This window comes from Chrysochloris asiatica, unplaced genomic scaffold (genome assembly GCF_000296735.1).
Source record: "Chrysochloris asiatica unplaced genomic scaffold, ChrAsi1.0 scaffold00026, whole genome shotgun sequence".
Classification (NCBI taxonomy): domain Eukaryota; kingdom Metazoa; phylum Chordata; class Mammalia; order Afrosoricida; family Chrysochloridae; genus Chrysochloris; species Chrysochloris asiatica.
The window spans coordinates 14718184-14745921 of NW_006408544.1; the positions used below are offsets into that span (position 1 = coordinate 14718184).

The following is a 27738-nucleotide window of genomic DNA, read 5'->3' on the forward strand; positions in this document are numbered from 1 at the left end:
AACTCAAAAGGAAGAGAAATAGTTGTAAACATCCACTGAATATCGGAACATGGGATATACAAAGTATGAATCTGAGAAAACTGGAAGTTGTCAAAAATGAAATGGAACACATAAACATCGATATCTTAGGCACTAGGGAGCTGAAATGGACTGCTATTGGCCATTTTGAATCTGATGACCACATGGTTTACTATGCCAGAAATGACATATTGAAGAGGAATGATGTTGCACTCATTATCAAAAAGAACATATCCAGATCAGTCATGAGGTACAGCACGGTCTGTGATAAGATAATATCCATGCAGCTACAGGGAAGACCTGTTAATACCACTATTATTCAAATTTAGGCACCAACCACTAAAGCCAGTGAGGATGAAATAGAATTCTACCAACTTCTTCAATATGAAATAGATCAAACATGCAATCAAGATGTATTAATCATTACTGGTGATTAGAATGCAAAGGGTGGGAGCAAAGAGGAAGGATCAGTAGTTGGAAAATATGGCCTTGGTGATAGAAATGATGCTGGAGAACACATGACAGAATTATGCAAAATCAATGATTTGTTCATTTCAAATACCTTCTTTAAACAGCATAAGAGACGACTATACACATGGCCCTCACCAGACAGAATATATAGAAATCAAATTGACTACATCTGCAGGAAGAAAGGATGGAAAAGCTCCATATCATCAGTCAAAACAAGGCCAGGGGCAGACTGTGGAACAGACCATCGATTACTCATATGCAAATGAGTTGGAAGCTGAAGAAAACGAAAACAGGTTCACAAGAGCCAAAATATGACCCTAAATATATCCTACCTGAATTTAGAGATCATCTGAAGAATAAATTTGATACATTAAACACGAAGACCAGAAGAGTTGTGGGATGACATCAAGAATATCATACATGAAGAAAGCAAAAAGTCATTAAGAAGACAATGTTTTATTAGCTATGTGTAGCTCTAGGATTCAAGATATGAATCATTAATACCACAAAGACCACCTTTAATTAATATTATAGTATCAGAATCTTATGACAACATATATCCAGCCTGTCTTTTGTGTTATTGTTTTCATATATTTTACTTCTTCATGTATTCAAAATTCCACAGTGAGCTGGGTTTTTTTTTTTTTCCCCCCTTTGAACAGCTAGCTATATTCTATAGAAATTAAAACTGTTAGAAGAAAATTATTAATTATTTATTTATTAAACAATTCTACTCATATTTACTTACTGGTACACTGTATTCTTCTGTATGGTGGTGGCTGTGGGCTATCGAGTCAATGCTGACTCATAGTGACCCTGTACAGTGTTTCTGAGGCTGTAAATCTTCACGGGAACAGAAAGTTTCATCTTTCTCCCATGGAATTACTGGCAGTTTCAAAAACGACTACCCCAACAGAGCTCCTTATTCTTCTATGTAGATCAAGGTTATATCTAGTATCATTTTCCATTTACCTCAAGAACTATATTGAATACTTCTTTTATTTTAATGGCACCAAATTTTCTCGGTTTTTGTTTGTATGTAAAAGTTTTTATTTTACCATAATTTTTAACTATTTCTACAGGCTGTAGAATTCTAAGTTGTCTTTTTCTTTCATTCTTTCAATACTTTTAAAAATGTCACTCCACTGTCTCTTGACTTGTATTGTTTCTGATGACAAATTTGAATATTCTTACATGTGCTCTACTGCAAAATACTTTTTTTTGTTGTTGGTTTTTTTGTGTGTGTGTGTGTGATTTGAAATTCTTCTCTGTTAAAAATGTTTCTCTTTATAACTGGCTCTTAGCAATTTGATTATGATATGCCTTAATGTATGAATCTTTGTGCTTACACTATTTGGGGTGCATTGAACTTCTTGGATGTATGAATTTATGATTATCATCAAATAGAACATTTCAGCCATTCTGTTTCAATATTCAGTATTCTGGTGCTGAAAGTATTCCACTGCTATTGATAAGGTTTTTAATGACTACATCTTCAGAAGTAATCTGTCTCTCCTTCATTCTAGTCTGTCTTAGTCTGGAAGCTCAGCTGAAATCTGTCCACTGTGGGTGACCCTGCTGGTATTTTAGAATACCCGTGGTGTAGCTTCCAGAATCACAGTAACATGCAAGGCACCACAATACAACAAACTGACAGATGAGAGGTAGATACACTTACTAAACAGCATGTTTTGTTCTAAAGGTCAGTGATATGTTCATTATTTCTTGTCTTTTTCCTTCTGTGTTTCAGTCAGGGTAGTTTCCTTTGCTATGCTTATAAATTCCCTGATCTTTCCTTCTGCCATGCCTAATTTACTATTGGGGTCTTTAGGTCATGCAGAAAGTTAACATGTCCAGCTACTAATGAAAAGGTGAGCATTTCAAATCTAACCATAGGTGCCTCAGAAAATGGCCTGGTGATTTTACTTGTAAGAAATCAACCTAAGAAAATCTTATGGAGCACAATTTTACTCTGACATATGCAGAATAGCCGTGATTCAGTCTCAACTCACTAGCAACTGGTTTATTTATTTTTTAATTTGCTACTAATCCCATCTTGTGAAACTTTGGTTCCACATATTTTATTGCTTATCTCTAGAAGCAATGCTTGGTTCTGTCTTATACACTTCTCTCCTATTATGTTCATGTTTACATTTAAGTCCTTCGGCATAATATTTATCAGTTGTTTCATTATCTAAATCACTTCTATGTCTATTTATTTTGACTGATTTCTCTCGGTTATGGGTCAAAGTTTTCTGCTTTTGTTGTGTGTTTCCTACATGTGCAATCATTTTTGTTGGATTCTGGATTTTGCTTTTAGCAGTTATCTGTTAATTAGCTTGTTCATTTTGAGGTTTGTTTTAAGCTTTTTTGTGCAAAGTCCTAAAGTAGCCATCAGTCTGGAACTAGTTTGTTCACCCCAATAAGTTATGCCTCTTCTAACCTGAATTCTGAATGGCTTAGAGCTCCCAGTTAAATTGTTCCTTTTGCCAAACCTTCTGGAATTCGATCCTATATGCATGCAGAGATTAGAATTCAGCTAAACTCTATGCAATTTCTGGAGCAGAAGCTCTCCTGTTACCATCTTTCAAATCATATAGGCTTTGGCCCCTAGAACGACAGATTCTGTGTCCTCAATCCAGTGAAACTGCCAGGTTCTGTTTTAGTTTGCCTTCGCTGCTCTGGGAATCAAAAATTTCCTCCAAGCAGAAATGTAAGCCACCATAGGTCTTACTTCATTTTTCCTTCCTTAGGGATCATAGTCCTGTTCTACCTATAGTTAAACATCTGAAAACAGCATTTTCACATATTTTATTCAGTTTTCTACTTGTTTACAGAGGAAGGAAAGTCCCAAAGCATTTATACCTTCATGGGCAAAAAAAGGAGTCCACAGGTTGGAGTTTTAGTAAGCTAAAATAAAGTTCCATTGTATTGGATCTTAGTGCTTAGTGTTTCCTATTGAGGACTATCTAGCTTCTAAATGTGTTCTTCCTCATATTTACTAAGTAAATATGGGACCTTCATCCACCCTCCTGAACTTCTAACTCTCTCTATTCAGGGTTCTAGTCAGTTTACAACTTTTCTTTCCTTTTAAACTCAAACTTTTCCCTACTGCTTTTAAAGCTCTCTTTCCATCTATTTAGTCTTTGCTTGTGTTATTTGTAAAAGACTGGTCATGTTGACAAGGGCAATGAACTCTTCTGAAGCTACTGAGTTCCACCACCATCAGAAGCAACATTATCCATGACCTTGCCAAATAAAGAAAAAGCCAGTGAAAATGTCCAAAGATTGCCTGAATATGCCTGCCCTAGGACAAGCTAACCAAGTAATTTAAATAGCATAAAATGACCCTAAAGTTATTCAAAGAAAGATTCTGATTCTGCATGTGTATGTGATATAAAGAAGGTGCTTACTCAAAGTAAAGAAGAGCCCTTGGTAGTGCACTGGTTAAGTACTAGGCAGCTAACTGAAATGTCAGTGGTTCAAACCTATCAGCCACTTTGACAGAGAAAGTGGCAGTCTACTCCCGTACAGATAACAGCCTTGGCAACCCTATGGGGCCTTTCTACTCTGGCCTATGGGGTTACCTAAGGTAAAATAAACTCAACAGCAACAGGTTACATTTGTTTTTTTGTTTACTCCTGAGAAAAGGAGTTGATTGCTGTTAAGTGCCAGAAAGTCTATCAGGGTTAGCAGTCTTTTTCTGTAAAGAAGCAGAGAATAAATAGTTTAGGTTTTATGAGGCTCATGCCCTATATTGTAAAGACATAAGCTTACAGTTAAAGTGTCCAAACAGTCCTGTGCAATATATAAACAAATCAGTATGACTGTGTTACAACAAATCATCAATTACAACAACAGATAGTGAGTAGGATTTGAGCTAACAACTATATTTACCAACCCCTGCATTATTGTATATGATTTACATATGGGTACTGTTGTAATTAGGTGCCAGTGAGTCAACTCATAGCAACCCTATGCACAACAAGGAAACTGTGCCACCCTCACAATTATTGCTACACTTGAGCCCAATGTGCTGTCACTGTGCCGATCCATCTCATTGAGGGGTCTTAATCTTTTTCTCAGACACTGCACTTTAGCAAACATGACATCCTTCTTTAGGGATTAGTCCCTCTTGATAACATGTCTGAAATATGAGAGATGAATCTAGCCAATCTGGCTTCCAAGGAACATTCTGGCTGTACTTCTTCCACCATATATCTGTTTGTTATTGTGGCAGTCCATGGTATTTTTAATAACCATAACTCAAATGCATCAATTCTTCTAGGGTCTTCCTTATTCACTGCCCAACTTTCACATTTATATGAGGTTAGTAGAGTAGTGGTTACAAAACAGGCTGCGAACCTGAAAGTCAGCAGTTCGAAACTACCAGCTGTTCCATGGAAGAAAGAGGAGGGTTTCTGCTCCCATAAAGATTTATAGCCTTGGAAACCCTATACAGGGTCGCTATGAGTTGGAACCAACTCCACTACCACCAATGAAAATACCACGGATTGTGTCAGGTGCACCTTAGTCCTCAAAATGATATCTTTGCTCTTGAACACTTAAAGGGGTTTGTGCAGCTGATTTGCCTGATGTACTATGCCATTTGATTTCTTGACTGCTGCTTCCTGAGTGTTGACGGTTGATCCAAGCAAAACAAAATATTTGACAACTTCAATCTTTTCTCCGTTTACATGAATATTATTTATTGGTCCAGTGGTGAGGATTTTTTTTTTTTTTTTTTTGCATTGAGGTGCAACCCATACTGAAGACTGTGGTCTTTATCAATAAGCATTTCAAGTCCTCTTCCATTTCAGCAAGCATGGTTGTATCATCTGCATCATAGGCTGTTAATGAGCCTTTCTCCAATCCTGATGCCACGTTCTTCACCATATAAACCAGTTTCTGCAAATATTCGTTAAGCATACAGATTGTATTAGAACGGTGAAAGAATACAACCCTGGCATGCACTTTTACTAATTTAAACCATTCAGTGTTTCCTTGTTACGTTCAAACAAGTGATTCTTGTGCTATGTACACATTCATTATGAGCACAATTGAGTATTCCGGAATACTCATTCTCCCCAATGCTGTCCATAGCTTGTCTTGATGCACACAATCAAAAACCTTTGCATAGTAAATAAAGCACAGGTAAACATCTTTCTGGTATTCTCTGCTTTCAGGTAAGATCCATCTTATGTCAGCAGTGACAGCCCTCATACCACATCCTCCTCTGAATCAAGTTTGAATCTCTGGAAGTTCTCCATCAATGTATGGTTACAGACATTTCTAAATTATCTTTAGCAAAATTTTACTTGCATGCGAAATTAATGATATTGTTGGATGATTTCCGGATTCTGCTGGGTCACATCTCTTTGGAATGGGCACAAACATGAGTCTTTCCCAATCAGTTGGTCAGGTAGCTGTCTTCGAAATTTCTTGGCATAGATGAGTGAGTGCCTCTAGTGCTTCGTCACTTTGTTGAAAGATTTAAATTTGTATTCCATCAATTTCCAGAGCACTGTCCTTTGCCAATGCCTTCAGTGAACCTTGGACTTCTTCCTTCAAGATCACTAGCTCTTGGTCATATAATACCTATAGAGATGGTTGAACACTGACCATTTCTTTTTGACAGAGTCACTCTGTATATTACTTCTATCTTCTTTTGATACTTCCTGCTTCATTAAATATTTTGCCTATAGAATTCTTCAATATTGCAAGTAGAGGCTTGAATGTTTTCTTCAGTTCACTCAGCTTGAGAAATGCTGAGCATGTTCCTCTCATTAGCTTTTCTAACTCCAGGTCTTTGCACATTTCATTATAATATTTGACTTTGTAGTCTTGAGCTGACATTTGAAATTATCTATTCAGCTGCTTTATCTTCTCATTTCTTCCATTTAACATCTCTGTGCTGGAGAGGAAGTTTCAGAGTCTATTCTGACATACATTATGGTCTTTTCCTTCTTTCTTGTCATAATGATCATTTGCCTTCTTTCTTTATGATGTTCTTGATGTTATTCCACGACTCTTCTAATCTTCCATTTTTAGTGGCTAATGCATCAAATATGTTTTTCAGATTTGGATATGTTCAAGGTCATATTTTGGTTCTCGTGGACTTGTTTTAATTTTCTTCAGCTTCATCCTGAATTTGTATGTGAGCAATTGATGGTCTGTTCCACAGTCTGCCCCTGGCCTTGTTTTGACTGATGATACGGAGCTTTTCCATTGTCTGTTTCCATAGATGTAGTCAATTTGATTTCTATGTATTCCATCTGGTGAGGTCCATGTGTGTAGTCATCTCTTATACTTTCTAAAGAGGGTATTTGAAATGAACAAATCATTGATGTTGCAGAATTCTATCATGTGTTCTCCAGCATCAATTCTATCACAAAGGCCATATTTTCCAACTACTGATCCTTTGCTCCGAACCTTTGCATTCCAATCACCAGTAATGACTAATACATCTTGATTACATGTTTGCTCAATTTCAGATTGAAGAAGTTGGTTTTCCTTGAGGCGTATGAATATTAACCTATCACAGACAGAATTGTACTTCAACACAGAACTTGATATGTTCTTTTTCATGATGAATGTGATGCCTTTCCTCTTCACTTTGTCATTCCCAGAATAGTAAACCATGTGACTTTCAGATTCAAAATGCCAATAACAGTTCATTTCAGCTCACTAATGAGTAGGATATTTATATTTATACATTCCATTTCATTTTTGACTATTTTCCTAGATTCATACTTTGTACGTTCCATGTTCCAATTATTAATGGATGTTTACAGCTGTTTCTCCTCATTTTGAGTTGTGTCCCATCAGCATATGAAAGTGTTAAAGGCTTTACTCCATTGGTGTCACCATGTTCAACTCTACTTTGAGGAGGCAGCTCTTCCCCAGTTGCATTTTATGTGTCTTTTAACCTGAGAGGCTTATCTTCCAGCACTATTTCTGACAATATTCTGGTGCTCTTCATCATGTTTCAGAATTCAATATTCTGGTGTTGTCTGACAGTGTTCCATTGCTATTTATGAGTTTTTCAATGACTAAATATTTGGAAGTAGTCTGTCTCTCCCTTCCTTGTCTGTCAGTCTGGAAGCCCAGCTGAAACTTGTCTACCACAGGTGATCCTCCTGGTATTTAAAGTACCAGTGGCATAGCTTCCAAAATTACAGCAATACACAAGCCACCATAGAACAACAAACTGATAGATGTATGGTGGGATTTACTTATTAGGTAAGACCACATAAAGTTTGATATTCAACTTTGTCTTTTAAAAAATGGCAATTTTACATGGTCCAACATAATAAACATTTAATCTTCACAAAAGACCTTCAAGAGTGTTAATGTTGTCCCATTTTGCAGATACTCATACATTAAACAACTTATCAAAGTAATTGTTGTTCTTGTGTGCTATGGAGCCAAAAATAATTGCAATGTTCATATTCAATTAATTGGGTTTGCTTGCATGCTATCTGTCTCTTTCTCTTTCACATTCACATGCACTCACATGTAAGTCAATTCAATGTAGCTCCCCGACCTCTTTAATCTGTTATTCTACTTTCCATTAATGTTATAATTCGTTTAAAGAATTTCATTTTTATTAGAAAATAACATGATTTTCAAAAAGCATGTCAATCATATAAATTCAACCTTAAAATATTATTAGTAGGGAGCAGAGCAAGATGGCAGACTTGGCAAAAATGCTGCGTGGACTCTCTGCAACAACGATGTGGAAAACTGGATCAAACAGATGCAGACAATGGTCCTGGAACTCTGAGTTTCAGAGGAAGGGATAAAATAGTGGATCAAGTGCTTACTAGGAGAGAGAGCTGAACAGACGTGGCAAGAGAGGAGGTGACTGGTAAATAGTAACAGCTGATGGGACCTACCACAATCATCTTAAAGAGCTCATGTATGGCTTTACAGATGAGAAAACACATTCACTTTGCAGAATCCTACCTGTGGCTTGTGGAGACAATGGTGCAATTGTATTTTTGCTTTTCTTTCTACCAGAGTAACTCCCCACCCCAGGGAATCTCCCATTTAGTAGCCACTCAGTGGTTGTGAGCCCCAGGGAGGAGTAATCTACAACAACCCCATTAGGGCAGTGCCTACTCCAAATCTGCGAATTGGACTCTGGCCAGCCCAGGACTGACTCTCACTAGGAGAGGTGATTGAATGGATGTGTGGGATAGAGAAGGAAAAAAAAAGCAGGAGGGTGGGGGAGCAAAGAAAGGAACCTGGAGATGGGTGCAGGCCCTCTAGAGGCAACATGGCCACCTTGAAATTTCTCAGGTGGCTGTGAAGGCAAGAAGCCAGTAGGTGGCACAACATCCTTCTACCTGCTATGTTGCTAGGTTGGTTTGTTTTCCTTCTTTACTTGCTTTACTCAAAAAGAGATGGCAACTATGGCTATATAGTTAAAGCTGTAACCCTCTACAATCCCACCAACTGGGCAAGAGCTAATACCAGCTGCTATACACTAGAACAGTGACTACAACCAACATCAGCTAAATCCATTCTGAACTGAACTGTATAAACAGTGTGAACAGAGAAAGGTACACAAGCTTACCTCCTAATCACACCTACCAGGAGTTGAGGATGTGCAACTAAACGGTAGTGGGGGGAGGGGCATTAATCTTTAATGTCAGGAACAGGTGACCCCAGAACCATCAAGAAGGAAGAGCATGACTGAAGCATGAGATTCCCACAAAGAAAAGCAGTGATAGCAAAAATGGTGGTAGAGGCGGTGGCATGGAGAGACGGAACAGCTATGAACTCTAGGCCTTTGAACTACATACAGTTGTATGCCTGTGGAGGTAGTCTTGCAGAATATGCTCTTAGGAAATTTAAATGAATATTTTTGTTTTGTAAAAAAAAAAATAATAATAATAAAATCAAAGGAAACACTCTATGATGGTTATGGAATCATGGAAAATTCTTCATGGACCATACGTCCCAAAATAGGTGGTAGGGCAGGCAAGATAGAGTTTAGGAGAGGAAATATGAAGGTAGCAGGAGACACAGTAGGAATGCCAATTGTTAAAGTGAATTGAGGTAAACACTCTTAACCTTTGATACATGGAGGGGATTGCAACCATGTAATGAATCAAGATATATGATTTGTTGAATGTAAAACTGATGGTCTGCTCTGCAAACCAATCAATTCACAACAAAAAGTTGAAAAAAATCCATTATTTTCAAAGATGTCAACTCAGTGGAATTCTGAACAATCTAAATGAGTGAAGGTACAAAAAATACTGGTAACCTTGCATAGTACACAAAGACAAGAAATATACTTTTTACTTCCAATGTTCAGAATTTTTAAAAGGGAGGAACATAAGTATACAAGTGAAAATATATTTCTTTCTTTTACAAAGCATTTGTTGATCATTCCCACATGTGAGCAAAATGAGTTGTTCCCTCTACTATGATCGCACTATACTCTTCAGTCCATGAGGAACAGGACCTAGCCTTTTCAACTTTAAGGGCCAGCAGTACCTTAGTTGCTGAAAGTGAAGAGGACTTAAGATATTTACTGATGAAGATCAAAAAGCACAGTCTTCAGTATGGATTGCATGTCAATGTAAAGAACACAAAAATCCTCACCACTGGACCAATAAACAACAGTCTTATCAAAGAGAAAAGACTGAAATTGTCAAGGGCTTCATTGTTCTTGGATCAACTATCAACACTCACAGAAGCAGCAATCAAGAAATCAAATGACAAATCTGCTGCACAAGACCTTTTTAAAGTGTTGAAGAGCAAAGATATCAGCTTGAGGACTGAGGTGCGTATGACCTAAGCCATGGTATTTTCAATAACCTCATATACACGCGAAAGCTGGACAGTGAATAAAGAAGACTGTAGAAGAATTGTTGCCTTTGAATTATGGTGTTGGAGGAGAATATCGACAGTGCCATGGGGTGCCAAAAGAACCAATAGATCGTGTTGGAAGAAGTGCATCCTTGGAGGCCAGGATGGCCAGACTTCGTCTCTCATACTTCAGACATATTGTCAGGAGGGACCAGTAACTGCAGAAGGATATCATGTTTGGTAAGGTGGAGGGTCAGAGAAAAAGAGGAAGACCCCCAGTGAGATAGATTGTCCAAGTGGCAGCATCGATGGACTCAAGCGTGGCAACAATAATGAGGTTGGCCCAGGATCAGACAGTGTTTTGTTGTGCTGTGCATAAGGTCACTATGAGTAGGTACCAACTCGGTGGCACCTAACAACAACAAAACAGTTACTGATCTATGAAAATTCACCTGGAGATAGAAAACCAAAAGGGAAAAAGATGCTCATGATTTCTCAAGTGGAAAGAACTGAAGAAAAAATTTAAGCCTTGACTTGAAATACTGAAGGACTCTAGGGGTAAATAATGAATGATGCAGAAATCAGCAAAACAAGATGGAAGGAATACATGGAGTCACTAGGCCAAAAGAAATTGCTGATGTTCATCAATTTCATGAGGTAGCATAAGGTCAAGAGCCAATGATATTGGATAAAGAAGTACAAGGTATACTGAAGGCACTGCTAAAAAAAGAACAACAAGGCTCTGGATATTGACAGAATACAAATTGCAATCTTTCAACAAAACTGAGGCAGCACTGGAGGCAATCACTCATCTATGCCAAGAAACTTGAAAGATAACAACTACCTGGCCAACCAACTGAAAGAGATCCATGTTTGTCCCCATTACAAAGAGAGGTAACCCAATGGAATGTAGAAAAACATAGGACAGTATCATTAATATAGCATACAAGTAAAATGTTACTGAAGATAATTCAAAAACAGCTGCAAGCATACACTGACAGAGAACTGCCAGAGGTTCAAGCTGGATTCAGAGGAAGTCGTGGGACAATGGATATCATTGCTGACATCAGACAGATCTTGGCTGAAAGCAAAGAATACCAGAAAAATGTTTACCTGTGCTTTATTGACTATGCAAAAGCTTTTGATTGTGTGGATCAGGACAAGCTATGGACAACACTGAGGAAAATGAGAATTCCAGAACCCTCAACTGTACTCATCAGGAACCTATATATAGACCAAGAGGCATTTTGTTCGAACAGAACAAGAGGGCATTAAGTGGTTTAAAATTAGGAAAGATGTGTGCCAGGGTTGTATTATTTCAGTATACTTATCCAATCTGTATGTTGAACAAACAATCTGAGAAGCTGGATTATATGAGAAACAATGTGGCATCAGGATAGGAGGAAGATTCACTAACAACTAGCGATATGCAGATGACACAATTTTGTTTCCTGAAAGCGAAGAAAATTTAAAATATTTACTGATGAAGGCTAAGACCACAGCCTTCAGTATGGGTTGCACCTCAATGTAAAGAAAACAAAAATCATCACCAATGGACCAGTAAATAGCACCAGGATAAATGGAGAAAAGACTGAAGTTGTCAAAGACTTTATTTTGCTTGTATTAATCATCAACACTCATGGAGGCAGCAGTGAGGAAATCATACAAAGTATTTAATTAGCCAAATCTGCTGCATAAGACCCCTAAAAGCGTTCAAGAGCAAAGATGTCAGTTTTATGACTAACCCAAACCATGGTATTTTCAATAGCCTCATAATGCATGCAAAACTTGAATAGTGAATAATGAAGACCATAGTAGAATTGATGCATTTCATCTATGGTGTTGGAAGACAATGTAAAAGTAACAATGACTGTCAGAAGAACAAACAAATCTGTGTTGTAAGGACAGACAGAAAGCTCTTAGAAGCCAGGATGGCTAGAGTTCAGCTCTCATATTTTGGACATATTATCAAGAGGGACCATTCCCTGGAGAAGAATACCGTGCTTGGTAAAGTGGAGGGTCGGTGAAAAAGCAGAAGACCCCAAATGAGATGGATTGGCACAGTGGTGGCAACAACGGGCTCAAGCGTAGCAACAATTGTGACATTTGCGCAAGATCGAGCAGTGTTTCGTTCTATTGCGCATAAGGTTACTGTGAATCAGCAACAACTGAATGGCACCTAACAACCACAGCAAGAATTTTTCCACAAATGTCAAGTGGAATGAATAGAGATGGATGAAAATCTAATAGCCAGAAATCAGCCACATGTTAGACATTCTTCTAGTATTGACTATTTCAATTTTCACCATAAATCTGTTATTGCTGCTAAGTGCTGTCCTTTTGGTTCCAATTCTCAGTGATGCTGTCTAGAGTTTCTGAGGCAGGAGTTGAAAGCCTCATCTTTTTCCCAGGGAGCCGCTGGTGGACTCAAACCACCAAACTTGTGGTCAGAAGTCCAGTGCTTATCCTACAGAGTCACTGTGTTCCCACAATAAACCTAGGAGCAACTGTTCTTTTAACTGGCTCTATTATTCTTCACAATAACTTCTACAATTAGAGACTAAGACCCAGAGAGGTTAGTTAAGTTGTCTGTGGTTACTCAGCATGTATGTTATAGAGCTAGGTGGGAGGAATGAAAGGAGGGCTAAAATAAGGAAAAACATAAAGAATTTAAATAGAAAAATAGAAATATAAACTAATTTTTGAGAGGCTAGAGAACACAGCATGCAAAGACAGAGCCATTGGCAAGGTTTCTTGACAGAAAGATCTTGAATGCAGGAGATAATCATTGTCGACATTCTAAGTGAGTATATAACACCACAAGTGGAGAACACCTTGCATATTTAACACACAGCAAGATATCAATTTAGCTAAAGCTGAGGGATACAAGGTAGAAAAGTCAATCATTCACTAATCAAATATTTATTGAGCATATTCTCTGGGCCATTATGAGAAAATAAACCTGGAAAGGAAGTCTGAGACCAATAAATGAAGGGCTTTGAATGTCAGGATAAAAATCTGTACATAATCAGGTATTGGGTTTCCCTTGAAACTATGTAAGCAAAGCTTAATGTAATCACATTGTACTTTTAGAAATAACATCCTTGCATCAGTGGATAAGATGACTATAGTTGAGGGGAGAAACAGTGGGAATTTATGAGCTTAGTGCCCACTGTACAGTAACCACAGTATTGTAGGTGGTAACTAGTGAAAGTCTGTATTCAGACAATGGTGATGGTGGTTGTGTGCCACCGAGTCAGTTCCGACTCATAGCAACGCTGCATAGGGTTTCTCAGATTATAAATCTTTACAGGAGCAGAAAGCCTCATCTTTCTCCCATGGAGTAACTGGTATATTTGAATTGGTGACCTTGTGGTTAGAAGCCCAGCTCATAATCCACTATGCTACCAGGGCTCCTTGCATTCAGACAATTGTCCCTGTAAAGTGGAGGGTCCAATGTCCTGGTGTGGCGCTAGAGGATAAGCAATGGGCTACTAATAACAAGGTTGGCAGTTCAAATCCACCAGCTAGTACTCGGAAACCCTGTACAGGGTCATTATGACTTGGAACCAACTCAATGGTATTTAAGAATAGCACAACAACAGTTTCAAAAGAAAGTCTATAACTTGACACTGCTAATCCAAAACATTAGGAAGAAGTTAGAAGAAAAAGGCACCCCATCAGAAAGATCAAAGCAGATGACATTCCCTCATTCATGGATTCCTGTTTTTATTAAAAACAAGGGCCATTATCTTGTTGTATTTTATTTTATTAAAAGGTCATTGTTTAATGATCTGTTTATAACAGATCTCACATTTTCAGTGTGAAAATATTTTAAAAGTAGAAAACCCTCTACAGGATAATTGGTGTTACAATGTAGAATTAGCACTGGTCTGCAAACCAGAAGCACCCACCAGCTGCTTCTCAGAAACCCTTGGAAGGTAGCTATGATTCAGAACTGACTCAATGACACTTAATAACAACAAAGATCCTATATATGGACTGCAAGGTGTTCTGAATCACAAGGTTGATGCTTCAAACTCACCAGCCCATCCTTGTAAACTCTATGTAGGTCTGCTATGAGTTGGACCTGACTCAACAGCACTTAACAACAACTTTCTGAGGAAACAAACTACATGCACAAAGACCTCTGATTCAAAAATTAATAATTTCTCAAATTGTGAGTTAACATACCTTAGCCAATCAATGATGGAACCAAGGAAGACAATTTAGTAATCTCAGAAAATAGAGAGAAAAAGGGTGGGGGCAGGCACACAATAAAAAAAGCACTAAAACTGAAGAATTTTTCTCCCTTTTATAAAATTTAGAATTAAATAAATTACATACTCAAATTCTCTGCATTATAATAAGGTGTCTAGATATAATTCACAGTGTTAAAATTATGTCTACTCTCTGGAAACCAAGATCATTCTTGTTAAACTGTAAAATGAGATTTCACCTACTTGAAACTCCTTGTTCTCACAGTTGAACTGTCACAGCATGAAAACATTCCCCTACTGGTGAAGCTTTAGATATCTATTTCCCTAGTGAAACAGTGCAAAAGGAGCTGAAAGAGTTATTGACAATTCATACAGTATCCCATACCCTATGTACAACCACAAGCAAAGAAAGTATTTTCCTTCAGAAGGGAGGGGGGCAACAATGTTTTAAATGACTGTTAACTTCTCTGAGTAGCTTGAAGATGTCAAAAGACTGAAATCTATCATGTTTATAAAAGACTCAAGATTATACAGGAATCTAATTATACTGTAAGAAGTCTATTTCCATGTCCTTTTGCTAAGTCAAAGGTTAATGAGAACTGCATTGAATAAAAGATCTCTTATGTTATACAAAATATTTCTCATGAAGCATAAAAAGTATAATGAAAAGTATTCCAATCTAGTTTCTCTCATTAACATTTTTAAAAAAGAAAAACAGCTTTATTACAGTATAGTTTACATAGCATAAAATTCATTCAAGTGTATAATTTAATCATGTTTAATAAATTTACAGTTATGCAACCATCATCACAATCTAATTTTAGAACACTGCCATCACTCCAAGTCCATTAACTTCTTTATCAAAGATATGTCCATAAATTTATGGGAGCCACTAGTATCTAAAGGTACTGTATATTTGAAGCCACACAAATTTCTGCAGCTGAGAAGGAAAAACACAAACTAACTCCACTTTTAATGACCTTTAGAACCAATCCTCCACTCTGGCACTAGGAAGAAAATGTTCAGGTGCTTTCTCTGAAAGTTAAACCATTCTAAGGACTAAGTTATGGCACCCTGTCTGGGAAAGAAATTAATTATATTTTTGTTGGTAACACATTTCAGGCTGTTTACACAGCTGACATTTCTCAGCTGTACTCAATTCATGCCCTAAGCTGTGAAGATTATCTTGTTTTGTAGCAGATGCCTCCACTTGAGTGATTTCAGTAAGTATAAAAACACCACCGCCTGCAACAATGTAGATTACAAGCACCAGATTTATGAGTTTTATATAGTCCTAAATGAAAGAAAGGTTTTATGACATTTATTTGGCTAGGAGATACTCAGAAGACTACAGTTATAAGCCATATTTTTTGCTAGAAATGAAGTGTTGGAGATAGTGGATCTGGTGTGGCACTAGTTTAAAGCAGTCTGGCCCTAAACATCTTTGTTGTATCAAATTATGCAGCTCAAAGCAATAACCTGCAAATGTGGCAACATTTGCTCTGGGGAGGGGTGGGCAGGAACCACTTCACAGGTTCTGGGACAAGGTGCAAATATGAATGATGCGGCAAAAAGAATCAAGTCTCTTAATGGGGATTCCCACTTATGTTTGCTGTGACTTAGATACGGCATCAGGTAGCAGTGCAGTCTTGGATACTGTGAGTTTTCTCTGCTCTCCATATTTTCCTAAAGGAATGACAATATATTGCAACTCTGGTAAAAAGTAATTAAATGTTAAAAAAATAATTAAAATACAAGCCTCATAAAAAACTTCAACAACTCAATTCAGTAATTTAGCATAGTGGGAGGTTCTACTCTATAGGGAAAAAAAATCTTATTCAGTAAATTTGCACTGTTGGAACTTGCACTTAATAAGTACCTATTTCAGTCAGGACTTTGAATCTGTTCAAATCAGTTCAGTTATGGTAAGTGCAACAAAATCAGAAAAGACCAAACATTTTAAAATTTGGGTGAAATGGAGCAGTAACCAGAACAGACAGGAAAAACTATGAATTGAAGTCCTGGAATGGAAGACTTGGAAGAGGCCTAGTGAGCCTTTTCAGAAGAATGATGTGGGAGATTGGATTATTGGCATGGGTGTGGTAACCAATACACAAAGTGGCACAGTTGGCTGCATATTTTGAGCAGGGCACGTTGTTTATGACTCTGCAAGTAAAGATAATTTGTTGCTATGAATTGTGCTCGTCTTTGTTTTTTAACAGTGATATTAAGTTTCTAGTAGGGTGTCAACCCATAACTTTTCCCATTCTAGTTATTATTCCTGTTCACACACATTTTTACAAATTAAGATCTGTTCTGGTTTTGCTTCATCAACCATGACTGAACCAGGAAGAACTGGCTCAAAGCCCTGATTTTAATCTGTCTTCTTAGAAGTGTGGTATCCAAGAACAGTTAGCTTTCCCAGCCCTTTGAGGCCCCATGAGACTTTCTCTATTACCTGAATCCTTACTTTTAAACCAGACAACTATTTTTTATTAAAGGAATTTAAAATTATATATATGAAAGTTGAGAGATCTGTATAATAAACTCAGTTATCACCAGCTTCATTAATGATCAATTGAAGGTGAATCTGAATTTATCTCTATTTCCACTGATTCTCCCCACCTCTCATGATTCAGGTACTATACTGTTGTTAAGTGCCACAGAGTTGTTAAGTGCCAGGGAGTCGGTTTCGACTTATAGTGACCCTATATAGGATTTCAGAGGCTTTAAATCTTTTTGTGGGAGCATAAAGCCTCACCTTTCTTATATATCTATACCTATCTATCTATCTATCTATCTATCTATCTATCTATCTATCTATCTACATAATTATGACTCCTCATAACAATGTTGTTGTTGTTGAGTGCCGTCGAGTCGGTTCCGACCCACAGCAACCCTGTATAAGGTTTCTGAGGCATGACTAGTGAGCTTGAACCACCGACCTTGCAGTTCAAATGGCTTTGCAGTCTGGTGCATTACCCCACAGCGCCATATACTGCAGACTAAGCATAGTGGTTATGAATTGGGCTGCGAGCCGCAAGGTCAGCAGTTCAAAACTACCAGCAGTTCCGTGGGAGAAAGATGAGGCGGTCTGCTCCCGTAAAGATTTACAGCCTCGGAAACCCTGTGTAGGGTCGCTATAAGTCGGAACCGACTCCACAGCACCTAACAACAACAACAAAGTGGTAACTAAGACTTAGAGTATTTAAGTGTCCTGATTTGTTAGTGTGGTTAAATGTCATTGAGTCGGTTCCAATCCATAGTGACCCTGTATAGGGTTTCCAAAGGAGCAGCTGGTGAGCTTGAACTGCTGACCTTGCAGCTCAAATGACTTTGCAGTGTGGTATATTAACCCACAGTGCCACATGAAGCCTTAACTATTTCCTTTTATTGGAACTAATTCTTGTAGAAGTCTCTTAAGACAATGCTGAGAATTTCTAGTTTCTTCATGTTTTCTCAAGTAAAATTTATAAGCATTTATAAGCATTATGTTTTTATTTTTATCTAGCACATTTTATACAAAATTCTTCATCCCAACAGGAAAACATAACAACATAAAAATCCAAATACATCTCTACGCCCTAAAACCCAAACCAAACCCATTGCTGTCAAGTTGATTCAGCGCATAGTGAACCTGTAGAAAAGAGTAGAATTAACTATCCCATAGAGTTTCCAATCTTCACAGATGCAGACTGACATACTTTCTCCTGTTAACTGGCTAGTGGATTTGAACTGTTGACCATTTGGTTAGAAGTAGAGTGCTTATCCAATGCACCACCAGGGCTCCTTTACTATTCTCCTTAGTCATAGACAATCAGACAAAACTTCTGATAATATAGTAGCATAATGATTTAAGTGCTCAGTTGCTAACCAAAAGGTTGGCGGTTTGAACTTGCCTAGTGGTTCCACAGAATAAAGACCTGGTGATCTGTTACCATAATAAATACAGCTTACAAAACCCTATGGAACAGTTCTGTCATATGGGATTGCTAGAAATGGAAACAGACTCCACAGCACTTAATAACTATGATGTTGTTGTTGTTGTTGTTACGTGCTGTTGAGTTGATTCTGACCCATAGCGACCCTGTATAGGGTTTCTGAGGAGTGGCGGGTAAGCTTGAACCACTGACCTTGCAGTTCAAACGGCTTTGTAGCCTGACACATTAACCCACAGCGCCACACCATGCTAAAATCAGTTGTTTAAAAGTAAATGTTAAATAGGTACACATAAATGAATTTTCTAGAAGGGATCATTTTTAAAGTTTTGCTATATTCTGATTATCCTTACAGTTTCATAATCCAAACAGTATTTTCCAAAGGCCTGATCCTTACATTATGGAACAATCAAACTAAAAATAGCATCTATATAATTAAATTCCTTTAAAATTTTTTTTCTTTTTCCATAAAAATTCCATTATATCAAAATGTATATTGGTGGTTTGGGAAGGAAGTAGTTATTATCAGCCAAAACAGAATTATTTACCAGAAAATATGAAAGGCTAATTAAATTATTTCCCATAATTGAGTATTTTTTATGATAAGATTTTTACAAAGCCCCAATTTCTTTTTATAATTTTAAAACTCAGATTTAGCCTCAGGATTTAAAAAACATTCTCATTGTTTATTTAAAAAAGAAAATAGTTATCTGATTAGAACAACAAAGATTATGAACAAAAATGACCAAAACTTAATTTCAGTTGGTATCTTTAGGTGAAAAAAATTACTCTCTTAGAAAAGAGTAATGACTGAAACAGGGCAGAGACAGGAAAGGTTTCATAATTTATAACGGGAAAAATCAGTATAAATTGATATTGTTGCTGTTGTTGTTAAGTGCCGTCGAGTCGGATCCGACCCATAGTGACCCTATACAGGGTTTCCAAGGAGGGCTGGTGAGCTTGAACCGCAGACCTTGCAGTTCAAACAGCTTTGCAGTCTGGCGCATTAAGCCACAGCACCACACCAGGACTCCATAAATTGATATAACAGTAGGTAAAAATAACAGACTAAATATTCCCACCCCCAACTTTTTATGGTAGTCAAAATTGTACATTTATTTAAGAATAAAGTGTCATAGATATTATCTGTAAAACTTAGTTATTTTTAAAGCATCAGTCTACTATGGGAAAAGTAATTTAAAAATGAAAAATAATAATTAAGTTGATTCTGACATAGCTATAATTTAGAGTGAAATGCTTTTATGTTGAAAATTTCATTAGTAATACCTGAAAATATTCTTCTCAACAAGAAAAAATTTAAGTCATACCAAGCAGTAACAAGTTCCTGCCACTGATACAATATCACTACTGAAAGAATATTGATATGTTTGGTATTATGGTCACTGTTCTGCAAGTGAATCAAATTATTGCAACATCTCTTATTTTCACTTTATTTTATTTACAGAATTATTTCAATGGTACATTCAAAGTATTTGATTCTGCTTTTTATCACAGTCAATTAGACTGAAGTGGCAAAAAAAAAAAAAAAAGGAAGACAGAAAACTGAGCACTTAAATGACACTTACGGAGTCATCTGTGGCAGAAGTTGGCCAGCCCTCCCATAACTGATGGCGAACAGGGATACTTGTAAGATCATATACATTCCTCTTTACCTGTAAGAGACACAGCACAATTAAAATAGAGTCCCACATGATTTATGTAACAATTTATGTGACATTATATAACTCACACTGGTTTTCCTAACAAGAATTTGAAACTCAGAAAACAGAGAGAAAAAACAGTAAATCAAATTTAAAAGCAGATATACAATGAAGGATAGATGAAATCGTTCAAGAAACAGTACTCATTTTGTGCCATTCTCCACCACCAGCCCTATTATTTTTAGAAACTGGCTAACTTTAAGCTTCTTTTCAGTCAAGTCTTTTCATGTACACAGTTCACATAGAACAGACTACAATGATATACTTTTATAATTTATTTAATTTTTCAAATGGTTCAAAATGTACAATGATTCAAACAAGTATATATTTCTAGTTCCTATCTGGGAGAGAAAAGGGTTGTATTGGGAGAAGACGCAAAAAGAATAAACCTTAAATTTTATTTATATTTTAATATACAAGGATTCCTGGTATGGTGCTGTAGGATAAGCACTGGACTGCTAACCACAAAGTCAGCAGTTCAAACCCACTAGCTGCTCCTTGTAAACCTTAAAGAGAATGTCTGTGAGTCAGAACCAACTTGATGGTAATTAACAACAAAAACAACAAATCTATAAAACATAATTAATAAAACAGCACATCCTATTTCTTTGAAATGACACTAAATTTAAAACTATCATATTTACTAACATCAATCCCATCCATTAATATACTATTTAGGGCTTCCTGAAAAGAAAATATAGTCATGATACTTTCAATTTTAAGTGCTTTTAAGTATGAAAAATATTTTTTCCAGCATGCATCATTACATATTTCACTTTAAAAGGACAGATGGTAATTTATCAGAATAACATTTTAGAAGGTTGAATTCTATGTAATCCAATACTTAAGAAGTGTCATGTCATGTGTCATCTTCTTATCTATATTGTTGTTGTTGAGTACTATCAAATTGGTTCCAACTCATAGCAATCCTGTATAAGATTTCCAAGGAGTGGATGGTGGGTTTGAACTGCTCACCTTGCAGTTAGCAGTCTATATTTATCCTATAGCACCACACTAGGACTCCAAGAGTAAATTAAATCACACAAACAGATACTCCATTGTAATGCTTCAGCTTAGTTCTGGCATTGTTACCGTACTGTAACAAATGAACCTAGCAGTGAAATGTTGCACAGAATATGTTCTATAGTAGGATCTCAATATGAAAAACAAGCAGCATTCATTCATGTTTTAAAAATGCAGAAGTCTAAAATATCATGTTGTCCAATTACAGCATTTTGTATCACATTACTCTTTATTATATATAAACACATCTAAGTTACACTTCCAGTGAAACAGAGATAAATGCTCACTAGGAAAGGGGAACAAAAAAACAACAACCATCAACAGCATGGAACTCAATCTATTTTTATCTTGAACACACACCTGTGAAATAAGATTTAGTAAATGAGAACTGAAGAACTTGGGGCATGGCTTGATTCCCACTCAATTGAAACAAACAGCTTTTCTTCCAAGATTATTAGCAATGGCCAGCCTACCATGTAGTATCTGATTTGTAGTCAATCACATCAAGTTTGGATAATTTTGATTAATCATTATCAACTTGATAATTAACTAAATGCAACGGGGCTTACCACTTACAAAAGTCCACTAGTTGAGACTACTTTGTCACATGCTTAAACATTGGTCACTTAAGAAGAAAAGTATTCTACAAACCCAAGTCAGATTAATAAAAACAAGCCAAAGGACAGAAGGGGGGGGGGTATGAGGAGATGTTAGGCTTCATGACAAAAAAATTTGTTTCTTAAAAGTTATCCATGAATTATGTTATCTACATATATTAGGCTTCATCAGCTATTTTTTGAAAAGCAAGACTAATATTGACATTGTTGGAAAGGTGACAAGATTATCCCAGCATTGGAAAATATGTGCAAACACTATTGAGTATATAAACAAAAAACTTTGGAATAGAATTCTTTAAATTCCACCTTAATTCCAAAATACAACAATATGGCATTATGAAATAAACAGTATTTTTCTTCTTTCATTAACTCATTTGTAACTACACTGAACTGAATAACATTCCTTTGCTATTCTGAGCCTGAAAAGCATGTTCTGGCTATGGTGTTATGTTGGTATAAAGCACAACGCCAGACTGATGTGCTGAACAAAAGTGATCAAAGTTAGAGTAATGTTAGCCATTGCACAAGTATTTGGCTTCATTGTTCTCCCCAGAATGACATCTGTTAAGCAACTTGTCATAGAACAAACTGGTTAATGCAGACAGAATTTGGCTGAGAGGGCACCATGTAAAGCATATTAGGCTAATGTTTGTTCTAATCCAAAGGCTAACTTCACTGGGTATTCTGAGATTAAGCCAAAACAATCTTATGTTAAACCACAATCACTAAGCAACAATGTAAGGAAAAATAATTTTTCAAAATTAATTCCATGCTTATCAATGCTGTAAACATAGATCGATGTTATCATTATATGTAAGAAACACAAAAAATAAAATAACAAAAGCTCAAAATGAATGGTGGTATTTGCTAATGGAGACATAAAAGCTCCATTATTTTTCACTGATGGCTATATTTAATGAAAAATTAAAGTAAAAATCCAACAGAGAAGGAAAAAATCTAAAAAGAAAACAAAGCGAAAGTATAAATTTAGCATTCTAGATGTCTAAATGTCGAAAATAATATACAGCTGGGAGTATGTATAAAATGATATAGATGAATTTATCCTGAATCAGAGTTTTTTCAGTGCGGGAGGAAGAAGGGGAGAAAATAAGGAAGGAGGAAAGAAGGAAGAGGAAGATAAAGACACACTGAAATGGATTTATTTTGATTGGTTTGAAAGCACCTCATCTGAGAGGAGAGAATACACACAGGCTGAGTTACTGTAGCTGGCATGCCCAGCTGCCATGATTGTGCTGCTTCCGATGGAGCGTCATCTTTAGAGACTTGTGGTAAATTCCAGTTAAGGACAAGTGGCACTTCACTGAGTAATGTTTCCTAAGGGCTTTTTTGTCTTACATATTTTCTTTTGATCAGCATTGGCTCAAGTTCATGCTGAACATTCATAATCTTTTCAATTCTTGTTTTGCATTAAGCTCTAAATCTATGAGATTTCAGGCACTAAACCATGCAAATGTTTCAATTAGTTCTGAAGGAATTTAATAGTGCTTTGATTACTTGCTCAAAGTTAAAATCATGTTACAAACAATACTGTATTTGGATCATGAGCTCTAGACTGACAACAGATCTTCTAATGCTTGTTTTTTAGATTTTTCTAAATATAATTTAAATTCTTCCCCATTGCCTTCAGTTACTGTGACTAAGACAAATTTATAAATTAAATTAATTTGAAATTATATAGAACTAAGTTACTGATTTCTTTCTGTATTTGCTTTTAATTGTTAATAAACATCTATTTAACATACTGTACTTAATATAAAAAAGCCGTTATCTCTACTTTAAACCTCATATTTCCTCAATGTCTGGGAAATTTCAATGGTAAGTATAGTTCTGGGGAAGATTATTTTATTAGTAGCTGTTCCTGATGAAAGTATATATACAAGATATTAATCTATACTAATTTTCTCTCTAGTCACATTTAAAATGATTTTTAAAAAGTTAAATTTCAACAGAATTTCTAACATATAACTACTAGGAAAAGTTAACTTTGCTATAGGTTAAATTTTGGATAAGTTCAGGTTCTATGACCCGAGAAAAGGCATTTTGATCTAAAATTAATGAGCGAATGAAAAGGTAGCTGGCTGTACTTTCTGGGTGTAGTTTCTTTGCTATAGGTTAAATTTGGAAGGTCAGATTAGTCTCAAATGAATTGCTTATAGCTATTCAAACTGAAAAATAATAACACTGTCAACTACATGAAATCCTCCTTGTGATAAAATTAATGAAAATTTCAAACAATTTAAACACCATTCAAATATTATACAAGAGAAAGTAGATTCTGATAATAGGAAAAGCTCACAAAGTTTGAGGTGTTGTGGCATAATGAGAGGCAGGGAACTACATTTATTTTACAAATTATGCCCAGCGATATAACTATAGGATAAGTAGTAGAGCCTCTGAGTGTTTATTCACTTAGTAGAAAATGTTAAAACAAGATCACTTCTGAATTTCAAAGTTCTGAAATTGTGTGTTTTATGAAAATATTGAAGTTAATCCTAGTTAAAGCACAGGAAGAGATACATGTGATAAGGGACATTTTGAAACCAGGAAGGTAAGAAACTGGAATAAAAATAATAAGAGTTAGTAACTACAAGGAACACATCAAAAAGGAAAACTGCCATTCATTTCAGGTGAAAAAGGTATAATAAATATTTCAGGTAAATTTTTTCTTGGATGAAGAAAAATCTTAATTTTAAATTTTAAAAATTTACTTGAAAAAAAAAATAATAATTTCTTATTCATGACACCCTCATGTTTTCAAGATCACACTCGTTTCCCAAATAACTATTCCATCAATTAATTGTTATCATTGAAGATAGGGCTTTTCAAAACTGCTACTTAGTGTTATAATTTGTAAGTTCTCTTTGTTTATTTCAACATTCAATTTTGTTTTTGAAATCTGGTCCATGATTCTTCACATATCAAATCATTTTAATACAGCAAAAAACAAACAAATATTTCATTGCCATGGACTTAGAACAGTTATCAATCTGTTAGCATTCTAGTTTCTAGATTTTGTGAATTAACATACTACGACAAGTTAAAATTCGGTGAATTAATATACTATGACAAGTACTTAGATCAAAAAGTATGGGAGAAGAGGAGAATGGATATTAAGATCAACTAACAATCTCTGCTAAGATATATAGAGAGAGATCTGCCTCACTTCAGAAAATACACAGAAATCTGTTGTATGTTGTCATTGTTAGGTGCTATCTAGCAGACTTTATATATAACATAAAGTCCCTTCACCTTATATCAATTCACAAAAGGCACCCAGGAACTACAGACATCCACCTTCTCATTCTTTTATCAATCTTAGAACAAAAAAGGCCTCTGGTCACAGAACCTGAGCTTATCTAAAATTCAAATATCCTAACCCTTGAACTCCAAGTATTTCACACTATCAAATGATGCTCTAGTTAATAGGTTGCCAAATAATACTGCTTCAAACAAAGAAGTGTTTGTGTGTGTTTAAATCAAAATAAGGCATCTAGACTATGCTTAGTTCCAGTTTCCTAGCAATCACTGGTTCTCTGAAAAGCTCATAGTTAAGAAGCAAATCACTTATGATTCAAACTGGGCTTTGAACACATATTTCATATTTAAAGCTTTTTCTTTTCCTTCTTTTTTAACACACTGTACATGCGTTGCAGTTGCACATAGATTTGTTTTACTAAGAAGCAAGTTAAAACCCTACTAAAAATCCTCCCTGAACAAAAAAGCTCAAAACCGGATGGTGCAGGGGGAATGAGAAGGTGGCATCAGTAATCAAATGTTAATTAGCAAGCTTTTTTTTTTTTTCCCCTTCCCCCAGGGTTGGCCTGTGCTGGAGAATTCAAATCAGAAATCAATGTTCTAAGTGTTTAACTATTACTTCTTCTCATTAACCACTTAAAAGACCGAGCAATTCTCTCCCCATAAAACAATAACTAAAGACATTTCTTTTTTTAAAATACCATATTTCCAGAAAACAGTGATGATGTTGTTTCAGGAAAATTCTAAAATTGAAGTTGCTTTCAGTCAGGCTTTGAATTGACTACATTCCCTTTAAAGTATCTTTTGGTTCTAACTAAACTTTTCATTTCAACAGCTGTAGCTTAGTTTTGCTGTGCAAAAACCCTTATTTCATTTCTTATTTACATCAAAAGAAATTTGACATTTGGCATGTAGAGAAATTGTGAAGTGGCAAAAGTTAAAATTACAAATGAATAAAATGGGACAACTATTTTTCTAAAACATTTAATTCTCAAAGTGTGGTAGTGGGACAAGCAGCATCAATATCATCTGAAAACCATTAGTAAAGCAAATTCCTGGCCCCGCCCATGACCTATAGTATTGGAACTCTGGGCCCAACAATCTGTGTATTAACAAGACTTGTAAGACATTCTGAAACACAATGAAGTTTAAGCAGCAGCATTTTAGGAGATGAATTATAGAGTCTCCCAGATAGCCTTACAGCTCTAGTTTACTTATTATACAGTTTTTTGAGTTCTCTAAGGTGGTCAGCCCCTTGAGAATATGACTAATAATTATTAGTTACAGACATTCTAGTAATGCTACATAATTTTGTTTAGATGGTAAATTGGTCACATTTAGTCTAGAAAATTAAATAAGGTGTTACTTCGTCATTAAAGACTTCATAAGCATTCTTAGGTTAAGTCAACTCTATGCTAATTGAAAATCTTCATTCCTTTTTCTATGGCTTATGTGTGATTGTTCTCTACCTATTGATGTATACATAGACATTCCAGTAAAACTACAAATCCACAGTAAATGATCTACTGGTCCCTAAATAAACTTGAATGACATTGGTACACATCAATTAAATTGAAGAAATGTCCCCAACCAATGGAATAATACAATGAACTGTGACACTCCTATGCTTGAACCATATGAAAGACAACACAGTTTTGTTTTTGTTTGCTTGCCTTTCTTTAGGATAGCTGAAACAGAACCCTAAGGAAAAACAATGAGAGGTTAACCTCATATTACTCAGTCAAGACCTTATCCATGAGGGCAATATAGCCTTTCTATACTTTATCGGAGTCCTGGTGTGGCACGGTGGGCTAATGTGTCAGAGTGCAAAGTCATTTGAACTGCAAGGTCGGTGGTTCAAGCTCCTTGGAAACCCTATACAGAATCAATATGGGCCGGAATTGACTCGACGGCACTTCACAACAACAACATAATTTATGGAAAGGAGCTCTGATCACATAGTGGTTACGAGTTGGGCTGTTAACCTCATGGTTGGGCAGCTCGAAACTATCAGCGGTTCTGTGGAAGAAAGATGAGGCTTTCTGCTCCCGTAAAGATTAACAACCTCAGAAACCTTGACTGTACAGAATCGCTATGAGTTGGGACTGACTCCACTGTACATAACCACCATGCTTTATAGAAATGGTGAGGGAACATGATTTTCTAATTATTTAATGATTTAACCTACTCAGCAGAACTTAACAACACAGTAAATTAAAGAGCAGCACTCAACAACTATCTGGCTGACTGACTGGACGAGATCCGTATTTGTGCCCATTCCAAAGAGAGGATAGTGGAAATCATTGAACAATCTCTTGATATCCCATATGAGTAAACTTTTACTAAAGGTAATACAGAAACGGTTGCAAGCATATATTGACAGAGAACTTCCACAGGTTCAAGCTGGATTCAGAAAAGGACATGGGACGAGGGATATGATTGATGTCCGATGGATCTTGGCTGAAAGCAGAGAATATCACAAAGATGTTTACCTGTGCTTTATTGACTATGTAAAGGCTTTCGATTGTGTGGATCATGACAAGCTATGGACAACATTGCGAAGTATGAGTAATCCTGAACACTTAATGGTACTCATGAGGAATCTGTACATAGACCAAGAGGTCCATGT

At 36.2% G+C, this 27738-nt stretch overlaps 1 protein-coding gene across 1 annotated transcript in view; it reads right to left on the reverse strand.

The window, feature by feature from the left end:
- FAF1 (Fas (TNFRSF6) associated factor 1) overlaps positions 1-27738 on the reverse strand; it is a 665112-nt gene that overhangs the window by 313064 nt on the left and 324310 nt on the right. The window contains exon 8 of the mRNA XM_006839751.1: positions 20059-20145. Within this exon, the coding sequence (XP_006839814.1) occupies positions 20059-20145 (87 nt within the window). The remainder of the gene's footprint in view (positions 1-20058; positions 20146-27738) is intronic.